The following is a 20,245-nucleotide window of genomic DNA, read 5'->3' on the forward strand; positions in this document are numbered from 1 at the left end:
ACATACACATGACTATATATAAAACAGATAAACAAGGACCTATTGTACAGCACAGGGGACTGTATTCAATACCTTGTAATAACATATAACAAAAAGAATCTGAAAAAGAATATATGTATATAAACCCATCCTGAAACCGTGTCCCATAGGGTTAACAGAAACTGGTGACTAACAGAGATTCTTTAGCTGGAGTTACGGAACAGCAGGTAAGGGAACAACTTGTTAAAAACTCCTCCGCTTGGAGCCTGCCTTCACTGACCAGGCTCGCCTTAATTATTTCTTGGCTCTTTACCTACCTACCCCTTTAGATAACTCTGACGTATGGTCACTATAGGAACAGGGGGAGGATGGGCTTAAGCCGTTTTCCAGGAACGCGGAGGTGGCTCCTGTCCAGTTCAAGCCGCTAAGGTTGGTTGCGACCACCGACCCGAACGCTGGGCCTGCGCAGGCGTCCAGTGAATGACCGTTTGACATCAGATGGCCGAAAACTGCACCCTCGGAGCCTCCGCCTTTGAACGCGCAGCCCGTCAAGAAGCACGTGACTCGGTGCGCCTGCGCAGATCCCTGATGCCCTCACCTTTCCCCACGCCTAAGACCACCCTGCTTCTGTAGCCCATAAATATCTCAAGCCCCTCGCCTTCAGGGAGGCAGAGCTGAGATTCGTTCCATCTCCTCCTCACTTGACTGCCTTGTGAATAAACTCTTTGCTGCAAATCTCGACACGGGGCAAACGAATTTGGTTTGGTAACTTTACCTGAAAGACTGTGTTTTACCTGCCGAGAGATTGAGGTGCCTTAAAGCAAGGTATTTTTTGTTTGTTTGTTTTTTTCTTTTCAGCAGGTGGGGGCCCTGGGGGAGGAAGGTTGGATGTGTTTTAGGAAATGAAGCATCTCCACCTTCGAGCTCACCTGGGTTGCAGGGCTTCGGCTTTTCTGTCTGACCACTCATGCTGGTTTCCCGCAGGTGACAGATGACTTGCTCGTGCAGCATCTCTTGGGGCTATTTGTAAGAGCTGCTGCAGTAAGCACCCCCCAGCCCAACGGCTGGCCACTTCCTGAGCTACCAGCACTGAGGAGAGGCCACAACATCTGGTGTATTGTCAGAAAAAAACAGCAGGGGCCCCAGAGGGCTCAGCTGCCCCAGCTAGCCACCTCAACCCCTAGGAAAGCCTCTGTTCAGAGCATCCCAGGGTGCGGGAGGCTAGGGCACCAGAGCTGTAAAGTCCCCTGCGAGTCCCAGCTCAGGGCCCCCCAGCCTCCGAACTGCCCACTGGGCCCAGAGAACAGCAACCAGCTCCCACCCTGCAGACCAAGCCTGGCTGGGTGGGCACGCGCCTCCCACCAAGCAACAGCCCCCAGCGTGGCCTCAGGGAGGTCTGGGGAGAGGGCCTGGGCCCTCTGGGCATGTAAACCACACAGCCCCTAATCCCAGCTTGCACACACACGGAGGCACACATCTCAGCCCGGGACTCCATCAGAGGCTCATGCCCACAGCCATGGGAGGCTAGGACTGGGGCTGCCATTTCGCAGCTGTGTGACCATGAGCCAGCCACTCACCCTTTCAAGAGCTCAGTTTCCTCATCTGTAAAATGGGAGAGTCAGGACCACAATTCTGTGTCTCAACTCACTGGGGCCAGATTGGTTTTCAGATTTTCCAGTTTTGTGGCTTTTTAGAAAGGTGCAGACATTATATACCACTCAGCACCGCCAGAAGCCCTCTTGTGGTATAAACCCTAAAGTTGGGGTGGGGGCTTGTTGTTGTCTGTAATGCAGTTGTCGGACTGGAGCTTTGATTGCCAAGGCATGCAGTTCAAAGATGGTGATCTCCAACGAGCACCCCCTCAGCCACAGGGCCAAAGAGCCAGGCCCCTCCCCAACTGAGTCTCCTTGGTTTTAGAGATCTTGGTTGACTTCAATCACGGACCATTTGGGTCACTTGTTTTCTCTCTTCCTGCACTTTAAATTCTCGCTGTCAGGTTTTAAATTCACCAGTAAAGTGTGAGCCCTCGAAACCCTAGGCCCCTACCCTCAACCCCCATAAAAGCAGAACCCCAGGCCCTCTTGCTGGTTTCCTCTGTCTCTTTCCCTCCCCTCGCCCCGCCCCCATGTGTGGCCCAGATGTGCCACATCACTTCCAGGTCCTGTAAGTAATAAACCTTTATTTAATTAATTAACTAATTTAGAATTGTTATTTTCTTTTATATAATTTCCAAGTTCTGTAACTAATAAACCTTTTTCTTTTTTTACTTTGAAAAAGGTACATTTATTGAAGAAAGATACACTTTTTTGGCATAAAAAATGTTAAAGCTGCAATTATAGACTCAAATATTTGGCAGCAGATTCATCTTTTAATTAAAAAAATTTTATTAAAGTATAGTCAATTTACAATGTTTCAGGTGTACAGTAAAGTGATTAAGTTATATATATTATATATATAAAAATAATTTTTCAGACTCTTTTCCATTATAGGTTATTATAGGATATTGAATATAGTTCCCTGTACTGTACAGTAGGTCCTTGTTTTTTATATATAATTGTGTGTATCTGTTAAACCTAATTCCCAATGTATCCCTCCCCCCAAACCTTTATTTATTTTTAAGTTTTCTGATGGTTATTGCTGATGATTATTAATCCCAATGAGAACCACAGGGGCTGGTCCAACCACAACACTGGCTGTCGATAGGCTGAGACCTACCCTAAACACCGTCCTTGGTCAAACACTATTCATGTTTCTGCAGAGAAGCTATGAATATGCAAATGAAGGGGAATACATCAAAACTATACACTTGCACCACTTCGGGTCAGGTTCTACCAGCGAGTGAATTATGAAAAAACGTTTCTGTTTTCAGAGACTTTCGCATTTTGCAGTTACAGAAAAGAGCTATTTGACTTTAACGTCACCCACCTTGCAGGGCGGGATGCCAGTGCTCGTGGCAGGACCGGTGATGAATTTGTTGGATGCCCATTCCACGCCAGGCGTTGCCTCCCTCACTCCTGGGCTCTTCATGATAGTTTCTTCACCACAAGGGCTAGTTTAATACTCATTTCACAGATAGGGGGTGGAGGCCAAGGGCAGTCACGGTGATACCACTCAACTTCAGAGTCCTTGCATGATGTAACCACACTGGTTCTGCCCGTTGACTGAAATAAATGCGCAGCCTAAAACTTGAGAGTTGTTTTATTTGGCGGGAAGACTTGAGCCGGGATGACAGCCTCCCAGATCTCTCTGAGGGGCTGCTCCGAAGAGGTAGGGGAGGAGCTAGGATATATAGGAGCTTTACAACAAAGACCAGGTGGTTGGAACAATAAAAGATTTCTTGTCATCTAAAGAAAACCAGGCATCTCAAGTTAAAGAATTTAGTGCTCTTTTATGTATGGGAGGGAGCAAACATTTGGGCTCATTGAATTCATTCCTTTGACAAGCATCTAGCCATCTAGGGCCAGTATCCTGTCCTTTCTTATTCCGAGTCCCCTCAGAGTGCACCTCTGTGAGTGGCTGCAGAGGCCGGGCTGCAGGCTTGTCTTCACTGGGGGGTGGCGGCAGCCGCTGATGCCTTGATGGTTTCAGCATTCTTTGTTTACTGATACGGTTTGCAGTATTTCTCGTTCATATGCCCTTTGCACAGCTGGGACAGGAAGAGGTGACCCAGGCCTGGCTCGGAGTCAGCCGTCCGCTTCACTGCACATCTGTAAGCAAGAGACCAAAAAAGGAAAGTGAAAGTACAGCCATTTCCCAATAAGCCCTGCGGGCTTCCTGGAAGCACTGCCTTGGCCCTTGGCACTTCTCTGCCTGCCTCATTTAACCTGGACCCAGCTTTGCAACCAGGGCCTTTCCTGGGTGAGCAGAACCAGCTGGAGACTCTGCACTTCGTGTTGGGCCTCCTGCAGCCCAGACGCTCACGAGCCCCCGCTGGACCAAAAGCCCCCGGAGAGGTGAGCACAGAGGGCCCTCTGGACCTGAGGCCGCAGTGAGAGCTCCACTGAGGAGGTGGGACAGGAGACCCGGGAGGGTGGGCTGCTTAGGGGCCTCTGCTTCTGAAGGACAATGTGCCCACGGGGTTGGCCACTGGTACTTGGTTTGGGAAAAAGAGCCGTTGTTTCAGGACCCACCGCCAGGGGTTCAAATCCCCAATTACTAACGTCAGCTTGGGTCTGAAGCTCAGCTTCTTGATAAATCAGGATAGGAATCTCCTCCTCAGGGGTCGTTTGAAGTTTAAATAAAAATCTGATTAAGAGTACAATTTGACCAACCAAGTTGCAGCTTCCCCTCCCTTGGCTGGGGACTCCAGGGCCCTAGACAGGGAGGGCCTGGCCCCCAGAAGACAGGAGATGTCATCAGGCAAGGGGTTTCCCCAGCTGTTCTCTACAGGAGTGGTTTAGGGGTGCCGTCCCTGTAGAAAAAGATGCTGGATGAGTTGTCTCAAAACTGCAACCTGCAGTGTTTCCTGGGTCGTCGGCTTATTTGCGGTGGTCTGGGGGTGGGAGTCAGGCGGAGCTGGCGATAAAGATTAAGGGCATTATGTCAAAGCCAGTTTCAGAGAAACCGGTTTTCCTCACCTCAGTGGTGTATTTGAGGCCGTTGGTCTGCAGGGGAAGTGGCTTTGGAGCACATGGTGGAGCTGAAGGCGCCCCCAACAGGCAAAGAAAGAGTCCTGAGTACAAGCTCTCCTGAAAACAACGTCTCTCATGCTCCCCGTCAATCCCACCGCGTATACTGCAGTCCTCTCACATCCACCGGGAGACGGTCAGCGGCGGGGGGGTGGGGGGACGGGACCTGATGCGACCGAAGGGCTGCTTTCTGTCCCTTTAGCCCTTCAACCAACAGGACTAACATAAAAAATGGGGGAGTTTTCAGAGGGCGCTGGTAGAGAGTGGGGCTCTCCCAGGGTTTCTGAGCCTCAGCTCCACTGACATTTGGACTGGACCATTCTTTGCTGTGGGGGCCACGTTGTGCACTGCAGGGCATCTAAGAGCATCACCCGTCTCTACCCATTCGACGCCAGTAGCAGCGCCCTCTCCCACCTCCAAATGTCTTCAGGCTTCACCAATATCCCCTGGGGAGAAAACTGGCCTCTGATGGCGATCTACTGCTCTAGACCTGGCTGGAATCACATTGAGTTCCCCCGCTTACCAAGTGCATGACATTTTCTTCCCTGAGCCTCAGTTTCCCCATCTGTAGAATGGGGATAATATCAACATCTATTTCACAGGGTCACTGAGATTTAAGAGGTTTAAAGGAGGTTGTAAAATGACTATAACTCAATCAAAAAATGTCTTAAAAAAAGGTTTAAAGGAGGTAGATGAATATCTGGCACAAGGAAGCAAAAAAAAGTGCTTTACTTGCACTCATTTGTGTGTGCACTTAGTTCTATGCGATTTTTTGACATGTGTAGATTTGTGCAGTTGCCACTACAATTAAGATACAAAACAGTTCCACCATAAGGATCCCCTGTGCTACCCTTTCAGAGTCGCAGCCACCTCCCTTGCCTGCTGTGATGTTGTTCATCCTTTTAGTTTCATTTTTTTCTGAGTCACTGTGTTTCTTGAACAAGATTCCTATACCTACTGCCTACTCAGCATCGCTTGGAAATCTGTCGAGTATCTCAAATGTAACCCACCCCAAACTGAACTCTGTTCCCCACCCAGAAAACCTTCAACCCTTCCCACCCCAGTAAACGGAATCTTTGCTGTCACCGTGCCTAGGGTCCCAAACCCCACTCAGCCCGACGTCATCCTTGACTGTGCTCTCTCTCTCCCCCCACGCCCACTGATAAATCCTGCAGATTCCTGCAAATCCAATCATTCTCATCACTTCTACCAACCTGGTCCAAGCAGCTGTCACCTCTTGCTCAGAGGACCTCAAAACCTTCCTAATTGGCTTCCCCGCTTCCTCTCTTGCAAACCTACAGTCTGTTCTCCAGCCCAAGTAATCATTTTAAAACATAAGTCAGTTCAGGGCCAATGACAGCCCATATGGTGCCTTAGGGCTTCTTAGAAAAGCCCACCCACCCCTCAGGTGGCTGTAGCTCTACAAATGGATGGCAATTTTGTACAGTCAACCAACTCAAGTGTCCCTTTTTCCAGATAGACGTAGCACCTCTCCCCACCCTAGTCCCAGGTCTCTCCACTTGGCGGATAGATTCTGAGTGGGTTTCAGACCTTACCTGTACTTTTTGCAGTTCTTATAACATTAAGATGTCCTTAGGAATGTAATTTGTACAGAGGGGCCTTATAAATTGTTGCCTTGTCCTGTGAAGATGATCTTCCAATCATTGTAATCAATTTGTCCATGATGGTCCATGATCGGAAGCAACCCAAATATACCAATCCAATAGAAGAATGGATTAACAGGTCGTGGTGTCTTTATATAATAAAACACTACATAGCAATCATTTTTAAAACTACTGAGTGTTTTTAAAACCACAAGAACATGAGTGAATTTCACAGATATTGTATTGAGTGAAAGAAGGCAAATGACTCCATTTACATGAAGTTCAAGACAAACTAATCAAGGGCTATAGAAATCAGAAGAGCCGTAACCTCTGTGGTGGGGTACATATTGACTGGGAGGGGGTTAAGGAAATCTTTGTTCTCTTTTTTGATCTGGGTGGTGATTGCTCAGGTGTGTAATGTCAAATTTTATTGAGCTCAGGACTTCGTTCTCTGGACTTATTTAATCTACACTTCAATATAAAATGTAAAAACAACAGTTTGCAGGTATTTAGTACATTATCTGTTTCATGATTATCTTGATTCCTCATCGTCTGGAACCCCTCCCCCACTGGAATTTCACGCGGTTCCGCGGCACCTGCGGTAAACTTGCTTCCCATGTTTCCAACCAGAAAATCCTTTGGCTCCTGGTGACACCGCTGATTCTCCCACGGACAAAACGATCATGGATTTGGTGCTGCAGAGTCTGCCGGACAGCCAGGCAGGGTAAGAACGCAAAGTTGGTGTTGGTTCGCGAAGGTAACCTAGAGAGCTTTTTCCCTGGGGAAAGGGCCACTTCCGCAGAAATACTCTAGGATCCTCACGACATGCGACAAACGTTCCAGGGGTATTAGCTGGAAAGTGCGCCCTGTCTTCCCACTGGTCACCATCACACGTAAGAGGATATGAGGGACAGCATGGCTCAGTGACAGAGCGTGTGCCCAGCACGCACATGTTCTTGGGTTCAATCCCCAGTACCTCCATTAAAGGTAAATAAACAAATAAAAACCTAATTATCTCCCCCCACCAAATAAATAAATAAATAGATGAGGATATGTTCTCCTAGGGGAAAAAAAATATTCCATGGGCTACACTAAGTATTTTGGAGCGTAAGTCAAGTTCTAGTCAAGTACATGACCTTGGGCGACAGGACTCCAAGGGCAGAAATTTCCCGCTCAGGGCCTCCGCTCTGTGAAGTTCACATATCATCAAAAAAGCCCTTTGCTGTGACCGCATGCATGAATTTAAGCCAACTTCTCCGTTCATCAGCGGATGCAGCATCACCAGCCTTAGGCTCAGTGCAGGCAATCGGTACATATTTCCTGGGTGAATTAGGCAAACTACATGTATCGGGCCTCCCAAAACCCGACTGTGGTTTTCATTGCGTAGGGAGGCATCGCTGCCTAACGCAGGATGCATTTGGGTTAATTGAAAAACACAGGAAGCCAAGCTTTCATTAACCGACGCCATGTTAATGACAAAACCTAGTTAATGTACAGCGGTGTTGTCAGTCTTTGCAGCTACACATCCCTCTGAGGTTTCTCTTGGTCCCTAGGAATCTGAGGAAGCACAGAGATGGGGGGGGGGGCGGTCCTGAACTGTGGCGATTCATTAATTCATTAACGCTAACGTGTTTCTTTGGTAGTATATTTGGTTTCTAACGTTTTCCATTGAAGACTTTGCATATGTGTATGCCCGTGCATGTGTGTTTATGTGCTGTGTGTGTAGAAAGAGTTATTAAAAGGCATGTGTATTTTGACCTCATATCAGAGGTCAGATGAGAGAAAGAGCAGAAAATACTGAGGGTCTGGAGCTCTGAGTCCCTCTTCAAAGCTCCACGTCTACCGCACACCTTCCCCTGGGTGAGGGCCTTGCCCTCTCTGGGCTTCTGTTTCCTCCACTGAGAAGTAAAGGAGGAAGCTCAGGTCTTCCCCAGGGCCCCTCCAGCTCTGATTGCCTCCTTCAGGCCAGGGACTCTGTGTTATCACCAGGCCTCCTCACTCGCCCTGAAGGACACGCACCAAGGGCCCTTGGCCTGAGAAAAGTGCCTGAAGAAGCAGGCTCTGTTCTCCCCCTGATACTGGTCTCCCAGGGAGGCCACGCTCGGCTGGGCTGGCAAAGGTCCCTCACTATTGCCCTCTTTGAGAAGCGGGGCACGAGGGCCCAGGGTCCCCTTGTCCCTGACTTCTTCCATGAAGAACCAGGTCCATCTGCTCCAGAGATCGGGTACGGCTGGCCAAGTGTCAAAGAGAACGTTCAGAACTCTCGTGCTCATTATCTCAGCCCTCAGCATGCTGTGCAAAGGCACAGCCCAGCAGCTGAGTTCAACGTCTTTGAAGTGGAGGATGCATTACACAGTGGGGCGCCTCCTCCAACTGTGCAGGTACAACTCCAACCCCCCACCACCACCTGGGCTTCTCTTTCCTCCTGATTTTCCCAGATCTCTCCTCCCAGCGATGAGTCCCAGCTTCCTTATCTTGACTAGGATCTTAGCACTTTCTCACTGGCCCTCCTTGGTGACAGTTCCATAGCCACTTTGAACAAGGTTGGAAAAGTCCATCAGGAATGAAATTCGGTGCAGTCACCATAGAAAACAGTTTGGAGGTTCCTTAAAAAACTAAAAATAGACTTACTCTAGAATCCAGCAATCCTACTACTGGTCATATATCTGGAGAAAACTCCAATTTGAAAAGAGACATGCACCCTGGTGTTCATGGCAGCACTATTTACAGTAGCCAAGACATGGGAGTGACCTAAATGGCATCAACAGATTAATGGATAAAAAAGATGTGGTGAAAAAGTATATGTATGTGTATATATATGTATGTGTGTGTGTATGTATGTATGTACATATCTACACATAGTGGAATACAACTCAGTCATAAAAAAGAATGAACTAATGCCATTTGCAGCAACATGGATGGACCTAGAGATTATCATACTAAGCGAAGTAAGTCAGAGAGAGAAAGACAAATACCATATGACATCACTTATATGTGGAATCTAAAAAAATGACACAAATGAACTTATTGACAAAATACAAAGAGACTCACAGACATAGAAAACAAACTTATGGTTACCAAGGGGGAAAGGGCAGGGGGAAGGAATAAATTAGGAGTTTGGGATTAGCAGATACAAACTACTATATACAGAATAGATAAACAACAAGGCCCTACTGTACAGCTCAGGGAGCTGTATTCAATAGCTTATAATAACCTATAATGAAAAAGAATATATATATAACTGAATCACTATGCTGTCCACCAGAAACCAACACAACATTACAAATCAACTATACATCAATAAAAATTTTTTTTAAAAGAAGGGAAAAAAAGAAAAAGTCCCTCCACACAAACCCACCTCCTCCATCTCTGGCCAAGGTGTTTCTCCCATTTGTCCCTCCAGAAGCCTCTCTTATGTGTTTCTTTTCTTCATGAAGCCAGCAGCTCCCAGCAATGCTCTGGAGCTTTTCATAGTAAGGCCAGAGGTAACGGAGGCGTCAGGGAGATGCTGGGAGACTCTAAATTCTGTGGCGGCAGCAACATCGAGAAACCACGTGGGTCTGACTAGGCATCTGGCTTTCGCATCTGGGAGACTGAAGCACCATCTTTATTTCACACATCCACAGGAGTAGGGCTGACATTCCTCCATGTGAAGATGGGGAACAAGATCTGTCAGCTGAAGACAGAATGTTTCTGGAAGGGTTTCCCATCTTGAAAGAGGAGCTAGAGGTGGACATCGGCAAGCTCCGTGCCCTGGCAGACAACGCTGACACCACCCACAGAACATCTGCCAAGATCAGAATTGTGGCCAACTCCATCACCGTGGTCTCAGAAGCCGTGAGCATCCTAGGCTTGGCCCTCGCTCCAGCAACAGCAGGAGGAAGCCTGCTGCTCTCTGCAGCTGGGAAAGCTTTGGGGACAGCAGGGGAGGTCACCAACATCTTGAATGATGCTTTGGAGAGCTTCCGCAACCAAGAAGCCCAAGGGAAGGTCAGTGGCCTGATGCCCACCTGTGGCCAAGATGTCAGGAAAGCTGGGACAGACTACGTCACAGATGCCAGAAAAGTGGTCCAGATTTGTGCAGGCGCCATTAAGGATATCCAGAAGGACATCCGTGCCTTTCAGACAGCCAGAGCCCACCCGCGCCTGGCCGCTGCCGCCAAGCATCTCCTGATCACTGGCCAGGTCTCAGCCCAAAAGAGCAGGCAGGTGCAAAGGGCCTTTGAAGGTACCATGCTGGTGATGAAAACAAACGCTCGCTTGCTGGGTAGTGTGAAGGCTGGCTTCTCCCTTGGCATGGACTTGGCCTCCCTCCTGAACGACTGGCAGAGGCTGAAGGAGGGAGCAAAAACAGAGCTTGCAGAAGAGCTCAGGGCCCAGGCTTGGGAGCTGGAAAGGAGGCTGACAGAACTCACCCAGTGCTACGAGAACCTGCAGCAGAAGGTGAGGCTGTGGCTCCCCAGGGCTGGTGCTGGAGGGAAGGGGAAGCCTTGCCTGGGGCTTATGGGCGCCAGGGTTGACGGGAAGGGTGCTGAGCATGGAATTTTCACAGATGTTCCCGCGGACATGGGGCATACAGTGGCCCTGAAAGTCCAAACGGTATCAATTACATCATGAAGATAACAGTGCCAGTCCTGGACAGATCTGGTCATGCCTTCTGTTTCTCCCTCCATGTTCCTTGAGGTCCGTGTGCCCGGAAGAGGGTCTTCTCAGTCGTACAGAAGAGGCCACTGAGCCACAGGGGATGTCATGGAATGAAATGTGTTCCCCTAATATTTATACGTGGCAGCTCTAGGCCCCAAGGTGACTTTTTGGAGATGGGGCCTTTGGGAGGTGACTGAGGTTGAATGAGGTGGTAGCAGCAGGGCCATAATCCTATGGGACTAGTGCCCTTATAAGAGGAGGAGGAATTGTGTCCATGTTGGTTCATCGATTGTACCAAATATGCCACACTGATGAGGGATGTTGAGGGTAGGGGAGTATATATGTGTGGGTGAGGAGGGCTATGTGCCAGCTCTCTGTATTTTCTGCTCAGTTCTCTGAACCTGAAACTCCTCTAAAAAGTGAAGTCTATTAACTAAAAAAAAAAAAAAAAGAAGAGGAGGAAACACAGAGGGCTCTCTCCTCCTCTGGCTGCACAGCAGAAAGGCCATGTTAGGACAAAGCAAGAAGGCGGCCGCCTACAAGCCAGGAAAAGTCCTCACCAGGAACTGAATTGGCTGGCGCCTCGATCTGGGGCTTGCAGCATCCAGAACGAAGAGAAAGTACATTTCTGTTGTTTAAGCCCCCAGCCTGCAGTGTTCTGTTATGACAGGGAGTGTCTGTACCTTGCCAGGTGCCGGCAGGGAGAGTCAGGATGACAGCTGGGGAGCCTGACTTCCGAGTCTGGGCCTGGGTCTCCACGCTGGGCACCCGGAAGACTTCTGGAGCTTTCCTCTGATTGGTGTTTGTGTTTATTTCCAGAAACTCTTGCAAGAAAAAACGCCTATGAGCTCATCTTCAGAGGGAACCATGGGAACTGTGCCTCTGCCCCAAGCCAGGCTTGAGGAAGCAGGATGCCCGGTGACAGGAGAGGACATGAAGGCAGTTGAGCCCAAGGGCCTCTGAGTGGAATAAAAGGGGATCAGGGTGGGGGTGGGCAACGTTGGCAGAGGAGATGTCTGGAGGCTTACCAGCTGGGAGGTCCATGAGGGGTCTGAGGGCACTACCAGTTAGTGAGTGTCACACAGTCGCCAGTGGAGGTCAGTCTCTCCCCGCCCTCCTTCCTTCACACGTGTAACTCATTCCCTTGACTTCCGCCCCCCCACTCATTCACTTGCATGTAGTCAGTCGGCTAAACACACGTGGTTCGACGCTGAGCTCTGCATTAAGCACTGACCTAAGACGGGAGGGTTGCTGGGGTGAAGGGCACATTGTGTTCTCTCTTATATCAACTCACCTTGTGTTTCCTCTGGGTGCTCCTCCTCCCCGACCTGGGCAGTAACCACTGGAGAAGATCTTGGGTTTGCACATAAAAGGATGTCACAGGAAGGGGCCCCTCTGTCCACCCCACAACACAAGTTCTTGGAGCCTCTCAGGACCCTGGAGGCTGTAGGACCGCTCCTGAACGCCCAGTTTACCCCTCTTACACATTTTTTGTTTGTTTGTTTGTTTTTATGTTTCAGCTGCTATTTTAAAAGGAGGGCGTGGACATTAAATACAACTTCTTAAAATTCAGGAAAGTGAAAAATAGGTGGAAAAATAATGCCCCAGTCCAGGGTGACAACTGCTGGTATTTTGATGTAGAGATTTTCTTCCTGTGCTTGTCTTGCTTTGGGCATCACTGCTCGCTGGGGACCCTCCCTCAAGGAGGCACTGTAAAACATAAATTTCTTTTCTGTAACCCACTGGGTTTTCTTTCTCTTTCATTCTCAATCCCTTCATTTGACTACAGATCTATAACTTTCATTTTGCTGTGTTTACTTAGCAATGTTTTCTACCATTCCATGTTCCACTTCATTTTTTACAGATATTTTTTACGTTGCAGAATATTCTCTTGAGCCGACATACATGCTTTTAATTAGACATATATTAGTCATCACTTCTTTAAGTGGCCCAAACCTATTCAAACTGGCTTATGCAAAAGAGGAATTTATTTGCTTCCATACTTAAAGAGCTTGTGGGGGGTTATATAAAAATGAATATATATGTATATGTATGACTGAAGCATTATGCTGTACACCAGAAATTGATATAACATTGTAAACTGACTATACGTCAATTTAAAAAAATACATATGTATGTATGTGTGTGTGTGTGTGTGTATATATATATACACATACACATGCAAAAAAAAAAGCTTAGGGAAACAGTGGGCGTCAGGTGTGTCTAGATCCTGAGGATAAAAATGATGTCATCAGGCGTCTGTCTTTGCGTTTCTCAGACACGTTTCCACCAGGTTCAGGCACTTTGGCCTCAGCATCCCCAGGTGCGCCCACTCCCAGCTGGGGGCGCCCAAGCGGAAAGGGGCGGGGCAAGAGTCCAGGGGCCCACTCTGATTGGTCAGGACTGGGTCCTGTGCCTTTGCCTGCGCTGGGTGCTAGGATGGGCTACCGGAACTGCCTTCGGATCTAAGGGTTTTAAATCCTTGCGATCCCACATCGCAGCCATGTGCTTCCTGTTTTGGTTGCTCTCATTCCCTTGTTATGAGCGAAACCGTAAGTAAACAGCTTTCGCCCCTTTTAATATTTTCTCTTAGTGGGTGTGCGCATCCTCGAAGTTCCGAATAAACACGATCAGTAATAATACCTGCATGAAATACGCAGTCGCTAAACTTGGGAGGGGAGTCTGCTTGTTCTGTGAGAAGTTTGGAAGAAAAAAAAAGAAAAGAATGAATCAGAGGAGATTGGAGACTCACCTCTGACACTGATTTGCTTGGTCTCCTTTCTGAGTTTTGGTTTCTCCAAGCCACGAAGTAAGTGTAGCCTGAATAAAATCCAGGACCGCATCTGGGCGCAGATTTGCAGCGCCTGGCTCACCGCAGTCCTGGAGAAAATACCCTTGAGGGAAACTCGAATCTTTACTATTGCTCTGAGCCTGCATCAGAGGGGGCGGGAGAACCTTAGGTTCCCTCGGCTTCTGCTTCTCTCATTCTTAGACTCTTCTAGGAGGGGCAGAAGCTCGGAAGAGACTTTCCTCTTCCCCTGTGTCTCCGGCCCTTACTTCCTGACTCACCGCCCAAGCAGCCCTTCTCTCTCCCTCCCTGAAATGCCTTCAGCCCCCAGCTGCTTCCCTCTCCGGGTCATGTTCTGCTGGTGAACAAATGGCTTTTCCTTGTTTTCTCTCCCCACTAGTTAAGTCTTTGTCCTCCTCCAAGAGAAGGCATCAACTCCCCGTGGTACTCAGGGCAACCCCGCCCCCACCACTGTCCCCCTTGCCCTTCTGGGTTGAGTGGGGTTCTGCAGGGGTGCCCCTGAGGCGTTCCAGGCCCCTCCACCACGGTCGGTCGGGCATCCTGGGAAACCTATCAGTTCTGAGGTGTGATCTGTGTTTCTTAAGCGGAGGAAGACACACACATTCACATGCCCGGGTGAGAGGGGAGCCTTCTGCCAGCAGATGCCCCTCAGTGCCACAACTGACACAGTGCAAAGCTTTTCCAACGTGTTGGGCCTTCCAGAGTGGCCAGAGAATTTGTCCCGCCCATGCTCAGATCTGTGACTGCAGCAGACAGGGTTCAGCAGTCCAGCTCTTGACCCGTCCGCCCACGCCGCAGGAAAATCGGGGATCTCAGTCACTCCGCTGAACCCCAGCATCGCTGGGGAGGGGGAAGGGGGCCCGATGAGGTTTGGGAACCTCTCCGATCCAGCTCCAGATCCCTCAGCGCCTGACAAGCTGGGGGTGGCCTCCAAGGGCCTCTGTGTGTCATTTCAGCCCGTCCAGGTCCACCCTTACCAACCATACGCTTCAGTTGGCTCTTGAATTTGTGATGAAACATGCAAGCTATTATCAGCTAGAAATCACACAATCTCAGGTCTAAAATCTAACTTTCAACCGAAAGAAGACAGAAAGGCCATTGTGTTCTAGGCAATGTGTAATGTTACCTTCAAAGAAATAGCAGTCTGGGGGGAAGTATATTCCAAAGCAATCTGAATCCTTTCTTCGTCTCTCAAGAAGATGAAAAGGTGTGTGTTGGGGGGAACCGGGATGAAGGGAGAGATTTTTTTTTTTAATTGAAGTATAGCTGATTTACAATGTTGTGTTCGTTTCAAAAGATATTCTTAATGCATACTTATAATTGACTTAGACAAAATTGCAGTGGAAAACTAGACTTCCTCTCTCTGATGGGCAAGTTCAAGACCATGCAGACTAGTCCTGTTCAGTATGGGAGCCACTAGCCATGTGGCTATTGAGCACTTGAAACGTGGCAAGTCCAAATTGAGATATGCTGTACGTGTAAAATGCACACTGATTTCAAAGACTTAGTGTGAACAAATACATAAACTATCGGATTAATAATTTTAATTGATCACATGTTGAAATGATAACATTTTAGATATTGCATGAAATAAAATATATTATCTTATTTAAAATAATAAAATAATAAATAATTCAAAATCCATTTCACTTTTTTTTTAATGTGATGAGAGAGAATTTCTAATTACATATGTGGCTTGCACTGTGGCTCTATTGGACAGCATTGATGTAGACAATAAAATAAGAAAGATGAAGATAATTTGAATGATGAGCTGGGTTTGTGGGGGCCTAATATTAGCGACTCTTTTCTCCCACCCGAGTTCAGAACCAGGAAAGGAGTAGATGAGGGGTCAGGCAGGTGGAGATGACATCAGCTTGATTAAAGTTGTTGGAGGAAGTGGCTTTGGGTTGGCTGGTCAAGTTGGCTTGCTATTACTCCCTTCCTAAATTAGATGGTCATACCCGCCTCTCCCCCCCACCTCCGCCACGTGCAGTACTCAGTAACCTCCCACCACCCTGTGCTAGAAGCACAGCATCCTGGGTGCTCTCAGAGGGTCAGCAGGTCCCCAGTCAGGGCTCCTTCTGGCCAACCTGCCTACCATGTCGCTCACTCATTCTTCCATGGAGTTGGTAAGCAAGAGGATGCCGAGAGGCTTGGCATGTACTTGGGTGGAATCCCTCCATAGGAAACAGGGAATTAGTGATTCTTCCATTACTTCCTAACCTTCTTTTAATTAAGCATTGGACTTAACCGTAAGCTCATGGTCAGCAGGTGGCAATCAACCGTCTGGCAGAACAAACCTGCTGTCTTCAGTGGGCTGCTCCCTGGGTAGCAATCACTCCTGCTGTCTGCATCACCCTGGGTCTACCGCTGGGCAGCAGAAAGTTTGCTGCTGAGAAGATTTGAAATTTGTCAGATCAAAACATGAATTAACCCCAAAGTCTTGCTCGAACCAGAGATGAAAGTACACTCTCTGCTCCCGTCCCCCGTCCCCAAAGCTACCAAGCCATGTTCAATATAGCTCTTCAGAGATTTTGCAAAGAGATCAAGATTTAGCACAAAAATATTCCAAGAGTAAATGACCAACAGTAAGAAACTCCATATTGCGTATGCACCTGCTTCCATTACAAATTGCCCAGGGAGAAACACTGAAATTTGATCTCCTTGCAAATTAAAGTTTAAAGGAATTAGTCTAAAATCAAACTGCTTGTCTGAAGTATCTGAGTTTCTTTTAATGAACACATAGAAGGTAAACAGGTTTTGAACACAGAGCTGAAAAGGTACAACCTTCGTCAGTTTCTAGGTGAATTCTAAAAAGTCAGTCTCAGCTCTCCTGGATCAAAAGAGCTTTTCCTGAGAACTAATAGCATGCCAGAATTCATCCTGGGACATGAAGATTACAAAACGCACATCCATCGGAGACTCTCTGAAGACTTCCATCCTTGGTTTCTGTAGCTCTGTTGTCCTGCTGAGGGTTGTTATGAAGAGTCTGAAGCCAGTGAGCCTGGCGGCCCAGGTCTGGTAAATTTGCTAGGTGTGGCCTGGTGGTACCATTCTGTAACCATTTCCTCCTGGGACATGATGTGCTCTTTTATTTCTAGAAAGATTTTTTTGCACCTTATTTAAAAATATTTGTTCTGTTCACATTTCTCAGTTTTCTTCTTTGGAGATTCCAATTAGCATAGCATTGGAGTTTTGCCTTTATTTCATACATTTTTTGCTGATCCTTTTTAGCATTTCATTTTTACTTCATTTTGCTCATTTTCCTCATCTCTGTCTTTGGTGTTGCTTACTTGTTTTTTTTTTTTTTAAGTTGTATCTCTTTTCCCGTGTATGAATTCCAAGAAGCATTTACTTTTGTGATGGATTTTACTTTTCTCTCTTTCCTCAGCTTCCACCAGTTTCCAGTTAATTTTCTAGTTTGTTTTTCTGTACCTTCCCTTCTCAGATCTCCATTTTACCATCCTGTGTTGTAGGGGAAATTGCTTCACTAACTTTAAAAAAATTAATTGCAAGATACCTGTTCACAATTTTTATCAGCTTTTTGGCTTCACTTTTCTGGTGAGTGTTCTTTATCTGCCATTTGTATTTGTTGTTGTTATTACTAGCTTCCTTTTTTGACTTGTAATATATATTAAAAAAAATTTTTTTTTAAATGGAGGTACTGGGGATTGAACCCAGGACCTCATACATGCCAAGCATATGCTCTACCACTGAGCTATACCCTCCCCCCTATTTTTTTTATTGTGGTAAAATCTATATAACATTAAGTTGACTTGTTAGCCATCAGTGGCATTAAGCACACTCACATTGTTAGGCAACCCTCACCACCATCCATCTTCAGAACTTTTTCATCTTCTCCAACTGAAACTCTGTCCTCATTAAACACTAACTCCCCATCCCCCCGCCTCTCAGCCCCAATAACCACACTTCCACTTTCTATCTCTATGAATTTGACTCTTCTAGGTTCCTCAGATCAATGGAATCATACAATATTTGACTTTTGTGACTGCTTTATTTCACTTAGTTATATCAAAATAAATTTCTAAGCTCAAGGTGGAACTGCTCCTGCCTCAGGTGCCATGTTGGCAAGCCGAAACTTCGATAACTTTCCTTGTCCTGTAAATGGTCCACTTGACCAGAAACATGGTCTATCCAGTTCGGATGACACCAAGCCAACTCTGGCTCTTCTTACCCTAAATAAGGTTGATGGTGGGGCCCCAACCAATCAGATGTTTTCTGTTTTTCTCTTCCTTGTTCTTTATCATATAGAAGCTTCTGGCCTTCCACCCCATTTTGCAGTTATCCCAATGGTCACTGTCTACTTCATGAAGTGTTCAATAAAGTTCATTCGTATCACCTAAATTTTCTTCTTTAACCACTTTTTAGCAGTTAGTGTAATGTCTTCAAGGGTCATCCTTGTAGTTGCCTTGTCAGAATCTCATCTCTTCTTAAGGCTGAATAACATTCCACTGTACAGATACACCACTTTTTATTTAGCCATTCCTCCGTTAATGGACGTTTGAGTTGTTTCTACCTTTCAGGTATCGTGAATAATGCTGATACGAACACGGATGTCCAAGTGTCTGTTCTAGACCCTACTTTCAATTCTTTTGGTTATATACCCAGCAGTGGAACTCCTGGATCACCTGGTAATTATAATTTAAATTTTTTTTTGTAACTTCTGTACCCTTGGCAGTGGCTGCACCATTTTATATTCCCACCAGCGATGCTCAAGGGTTCCAGTTTCTCCACAGTCCTGTCAACACTTGTTATTTTCTGTGGTTTTCTTGGTTTTTGTTTTTTATAATAGTCATCCTTACAGGTGTGAGGTGGGGTCTCACTGTGGTTTTGATTTGCATTATCCTAAGTGATTAGTGATGCTGAGCATCTTTTCATCTGCTTATTGGCCATTTGTATGTCTTTGGAGAAAAGTCTGTTCAAGTCATTTGGCCATTTTCTGGTTGGGTTTGTTGTTTTGTGTTGTTCTTGGGTTAATATTTTTCTGTGTGGAGACCTTGTGTCTGTTGCTTTTTCTCATGGGCCAGCTTTTTGTGGGAGACTCAAATAGGGGAGAAGCCTGGGCTGTGTTCTAGGCTCACAGAAGTGTTCTTTCTGGTCCAGGGCCTTCTGCGTGAGTTTTCTGCCTTTATTTCTCTGCAGGCAACGGAGTGGGTCAGTTTTCATACTATTCACAATGCAGATCCTTTTCTCCTTTTCTATCTCGAAGACAAACTGCTTCCTACAAACATGCCCTGTCTCACTGTGTTTCCTCGTTTAGCTTTATAGTCACTGCTTCTTGGAACCAATCCAGGGTGAGTGAAAAATTTATTCTTACTATTTTAAAAAAGAGGCTTAATTTGGCACTTGGGGAATGCCCTCCCCTTGAAAAGTCACTGTTTTTTAAAATCTGTAATTATTGGCGTCCTCTCCCTCCTATTCTCCCAAAGCTCTGTTCCTTCCCTTTGCTTTTGGCATCCTTTTCATCAATTTTACTATTTTTCCTATTTTCTGATAAATGGTGGGTGAACCATTTCCTTTGTTGCTCTGGATAATTGCCAAGAGAAGAGACTCTAATGATGTGATCACTCTTCTTCACCGGAAGTTCTTGCCTGAGTTTCTGAGCATCGTCAGATTGTAATGGAGATAGGAAAGAGACTTGCCATCAGAGGAAAAAGACTTTGGTTTCCCCTCTGCTTCTCCTGCCTCTTGGGCAACTTCCTCAGAGGGCCTTTAAAGGGTTCCTTTCATCCTCAGGTCCCTGTGTGAGGGAGGCCCTCCTAGGGCTTCCTCCTCAGCTCTCTTCCCTCTTCGCAGCCACCGTCTTCCGTGGACTTCACGTTTACAAACTCCCAGGTCTGAGTCACTAGGTCTCAGCTCCATATGAAGCCACTGCCTCTCGGAATGACTGTGGGGTCTGTTTTCTTCCTTAAGAAATGAAGCTGCGTCTCTTCTGGCCCAGGACCCCTTGTCCCCTTAGAGGGAGAAGCGCCAAGCAGCCCTCAGAGACACCGAGACTACAGCACTGGCTGGAGTCCACCCGGGAACCCTCCCCTTTCCTTGGGAAATTCTCTTGACCGCAGTGCACGGTCTCGGCCAGCAGAGGGCGACTCTGGAGACTGGGGAGGGACGGGGCCCTGACTGTGAGTGATCCCAGTTCCTGAAGTGAAGGTGAGGGTCCGACGTCCCCACCCGTGCCCTTTTCCCATGAGACCCTGCTTACGCTCCTCCTACGATTACAGACATCTCAGCCGGGTCCCTTAGCTACAGGCACCGAATTTTGTGAACCAAAATCAGAATATAAGTCAGACCAGGATTCAACGTTTGTGTTCCCCACGCAGAACACGCAGGGACTCTCAACTAGCCGGCTTTTGTGGTCAGTTAGGAGGTCATCATCTGGTTGTGCAGTCAGGACCCCCAGCAGTGCCTGAATGTGGCCTGGGTCCAGCCACGCCGCCTGACTCAGCGGCCCTTGACCAAGGTATGTGCACAAAAGACAAGGGCGATGGGAAAATCAGGAAGCACATCTGGTTCAGGCCTGAATCTCCAGAGCAGAGTCTCTGGCAAAATGGATTGAATGA

General features: G+C 47.3%; 1 protein-coding gene and 1 non-coding gene across 3 annotated transcripts; one reads left to right on the top strand and one right to left on the bottom strand.

Moving 5' to 3' along the window:
- Positions 1–731: 731 nt before the first annotated feature.
- LOC107033796 (apolipoprotein L6-like) lies at positions 732–15,286 on the top strand. 2 transcript variants are annotated; one of them, XM_072973429.1, is made up of 5 exons: positions 732–804; positions 3,626–3,932; positions 6,842–6,935; positions 9,838–10,654; positions 11,675–15,286. In XM_072973429.1, exons 3-5 carry the CDS (start codon positions 6,895–6,897, stop codon positions 11,816–11,818), a joined length of 1,002 nt encoding a protein of 333 aa, XP_072829530.1. In that variant the 5' UTR covers positions 732–804; positions 3,626–3,932; positions 6,842–6,894; the 3' UTR covers positions 11,819–15,286. The 2 variants fall into 2 exon arrangements, with proteins under 2 accessions (XP_072829530.1, XP_072829531.1); XM_072973430.1 differs by lacking the exon at positions 11,675–15,286 and adding an exon at positions 10,764–10,826.
- A 2,034-nt stretch (positions 15,287–17,320) lies between these two features.
- TRNAA-GGC (transfer RNA alanine (anticodon GGC)) lies at positions 17,321–17,393 on the bottom strand. The gene has a single exon. It is a non-coding gene; the product is annotated as a tRNA-Ala (tRNA).
- Positions 17,394–20,245: the final 2,852 nt, after the last annotated feature.

This window comes from Vicugna pacos, chromosome 12 (genome assembly GCF_048564905.1).
Source record: "Vicugna pacos chromosome 12, VicPac4, whole genome shotgun sequence".
Taxonomy (NCBI): Eukaryota; Metazoa; Chordata; class Mammalia; order Artiodactyla; family Camelidae; genus Vicugna; species Vicugna pacos.